At 42.7% G+C, this 2,412-nt stretch overlaps 1 protein-coding gene across 1 annotated transcript; it reads left to right on the forward strand.

The window, feature by feature from the left end:
- Positions 1-842: 842 nt before the first annotated feature.
- TAS2R39 (taste 2 receptor member 39) lies at positions 843-1,934 on the forward strand. Its single transcript, XM_025290767.2, is given in 1 exon segment — positions 843-1,934. A coding segment is annotated over 1 exon segment (1,062 nt). The 5' UTR covers positions 843-872.
- Positions 1,935-2,412: the final 478 nt, after the last annotated feature.

Consider the following 2,412-nt stretch of genomic DNA (forward strand, 5'->3'; position numbering starts at 1 on the left):
CACACATGTGTAGTGACCAGAAGTGTCCAAAGCGTTCTGAGTAAAAAAATAAATAAATAAACCAACTCACAGGTGGGGTTTTTCTCAACTCAGTTATTCTTTCCTTAGGTAGTGAGGCCACCACAAAAGACCTTTAGGATGAGACGTCACAGTTAAGCCAACCCTGCATCTAGCTTTTGGTGCACAAAAAAGGATCCACACATGTAGGCAGTGTAACACAGTGGGTAGGAACAGGGTCTCTGGGGCCACGTGGCTTGGGTTTGAATCCCAGCTCTCTCTCCTTCTCTCTCTCCCTCTTTGACTCTGGACAAGTTATTTAGTTTCCTGACCTGCAAAATGGAGAAAATAAAAGTACATTCTTCATAGGGCTGTTGTAAGGTTCAAATTTCATAATATATATGAAAGCGTTTGGACAGTGCCTAGCACATAAGAACTATATATAGAGAGAGATAGATGTAGATATTTGAAGTTATTATTATTTTCGATCAGTTCCCTGAGGTCACAAGTGAAACAGTTAAACAGGGACTTAGGCGAACAGATGGTTGACTTAACTGGAGCTATTAAGAAATACGGCTCTCAATTCTGTGCTAGTGATTTATAAAGGAGAGTCTTCTCAAGTTCTCCCCTGGGCCCCACAATTGAAATAACACACCAGTGCATCCAAAAATATATGGGAGGGGACAGGAAACAAATCCTTCCATCATTTGCAGCTCCAGATTTAGACTTTGAAAATAAACAAATGATGTAGATTTGGAAATGATGCATCAACTGCTTCCTCTTGTGACATGACGAGTGGGAGCTATCACAGACCCGCACATCAAGCGCTAAGGAGACATTTTCCTCCAGACATTGAAGAAAAGCAACCACTCAGGATGATCCAAACCTGCAGTTCCTCAGAAAATGATCTGTCACCATCTCTTGTCACTTTGATGTTAATAATTATCGGCACGGAATGCATCCTTGGTATCCTCGCAAATGGGTTCATTGCAGCGATAAACACAGCTGAATGGATTCACAGTAAGGTACTCTCCACCAGTGGCAAGATCCTGCTTTTCCTGGGTGTATCCAGAATAGTTCTACAAAGCTTCATGATGCTAGAACTTACCTTAAGCTCAACATCCCCACAGTTTTATAATGATGACATCATGTATCACACATTCAGAGGATGTTTCATGTTCTTAAATCATTGCAGCCTCTGGTTTGCTGCCTGGCTCAGTGTCTTCTACTTCGTGAAGGTGGCAGATTTCTCCTACCCCCTTTTCCTCAAGCTGAAGTGGAGAATTTCCAGGCTGATGCCCTGGCTTCTGCAGCTATCAGTGTTTGTTTCCTTGGGCCAGAGTGTGCTCTTCTTCCAAAACAACTATACTATGAATTGTAACAATCTTTTTTCTCTCCCCTCCTTCAACTCCACTAAGAAAAAGTCCTTCGCGGAGGCCACTGTGATCAACCTGTTTCTTTTCCTTAACCTGGGGATCTTCATCCCTCTGATCATATTTATGCTGGCGGCCACCCTACTGATCATCTCTCTCAAAAGACACATCTTCCACATGAAAAGCAACGCCACTGGCTGCAGAGACCCCAGCATGGAGGCTCACCTGGGGGCCATCAGAGCCATCAGCTATTTTCTCATTCTCTATATTTTCAAAGTACTTGCTCTCTTTCTCTACATGTCCAACTTCTTTGACATCAATAGTCCCTTGAATATTTTGTGCAAAATCATCATAGCTACCTACCCTGTGGGCCATTCCATTCTACTGATTCAGGACAATCCTGGGCTAAAAAGAGCCTGGAAGAGGCTTCAGGCTCAAGTCCACCTTTATTTTAAAAAGTAGTCTCTAAGATTCACACTCAAAGCACCTGCCCCAACCAGCTCTGCCTTTTCCTCATCTAGACAGCTCTCTTCCTACCTTCTTTCTTCCCCAGACCTGATCTGATCCTTTCACTCGGTGTGTTTTTGGTATTGGAGGTAGATCTTCATTTCTCTCTTTTGCTTCATGGGCACAATTTTAGTGATGCTTGACAAATTCTTCACCTGAGTCTTCCATTTCTACCCCACCCCCTTTATCTGAAGCAGTGACTATGGACACTGGCCACACATCAGAATCTCTAGAGGAAATTGTTTTTTAATACCAGTGTCCAGGCTGGCCCCAAATCAATGAAGTCAAGATTTCCGGGGCTGGAACTTGGACAATTTGCTCAGTTCTCCAGGTGATTCTGATGAGCCTGAGTTGATGCAGCCACCAAAATAAAGCAAGGCTTTACAACTTGAACTTCTGGCAACTTCTCTCCTTCCCCATCCACATGTCTTTTAAACAGATTCAGATTATTCAGGAAGCTTTCTGAGTAACATCTAGAAATGCATTTTATCTCCATCCTCTAAAAACATAATCTGAGTAATTTGGAATATTTATC

The sequence above is a fragment of the Bubalus bubalis genome, chromosome 8 (genome assembly GCF_019923935.1).
Source record: "Bubalus bubalis isolate 160015118507 breed Murrah chromosome 8, NDDB_SH_1, whole genome shotgun sequence".
NCBI classification, from domain to species: domain Eukaryota; kingdom Metazoa; phylum Chordata; class Mammalia; order Artiodactyla; family Bovidae; genus Bubalus; species Bubalus bubalis.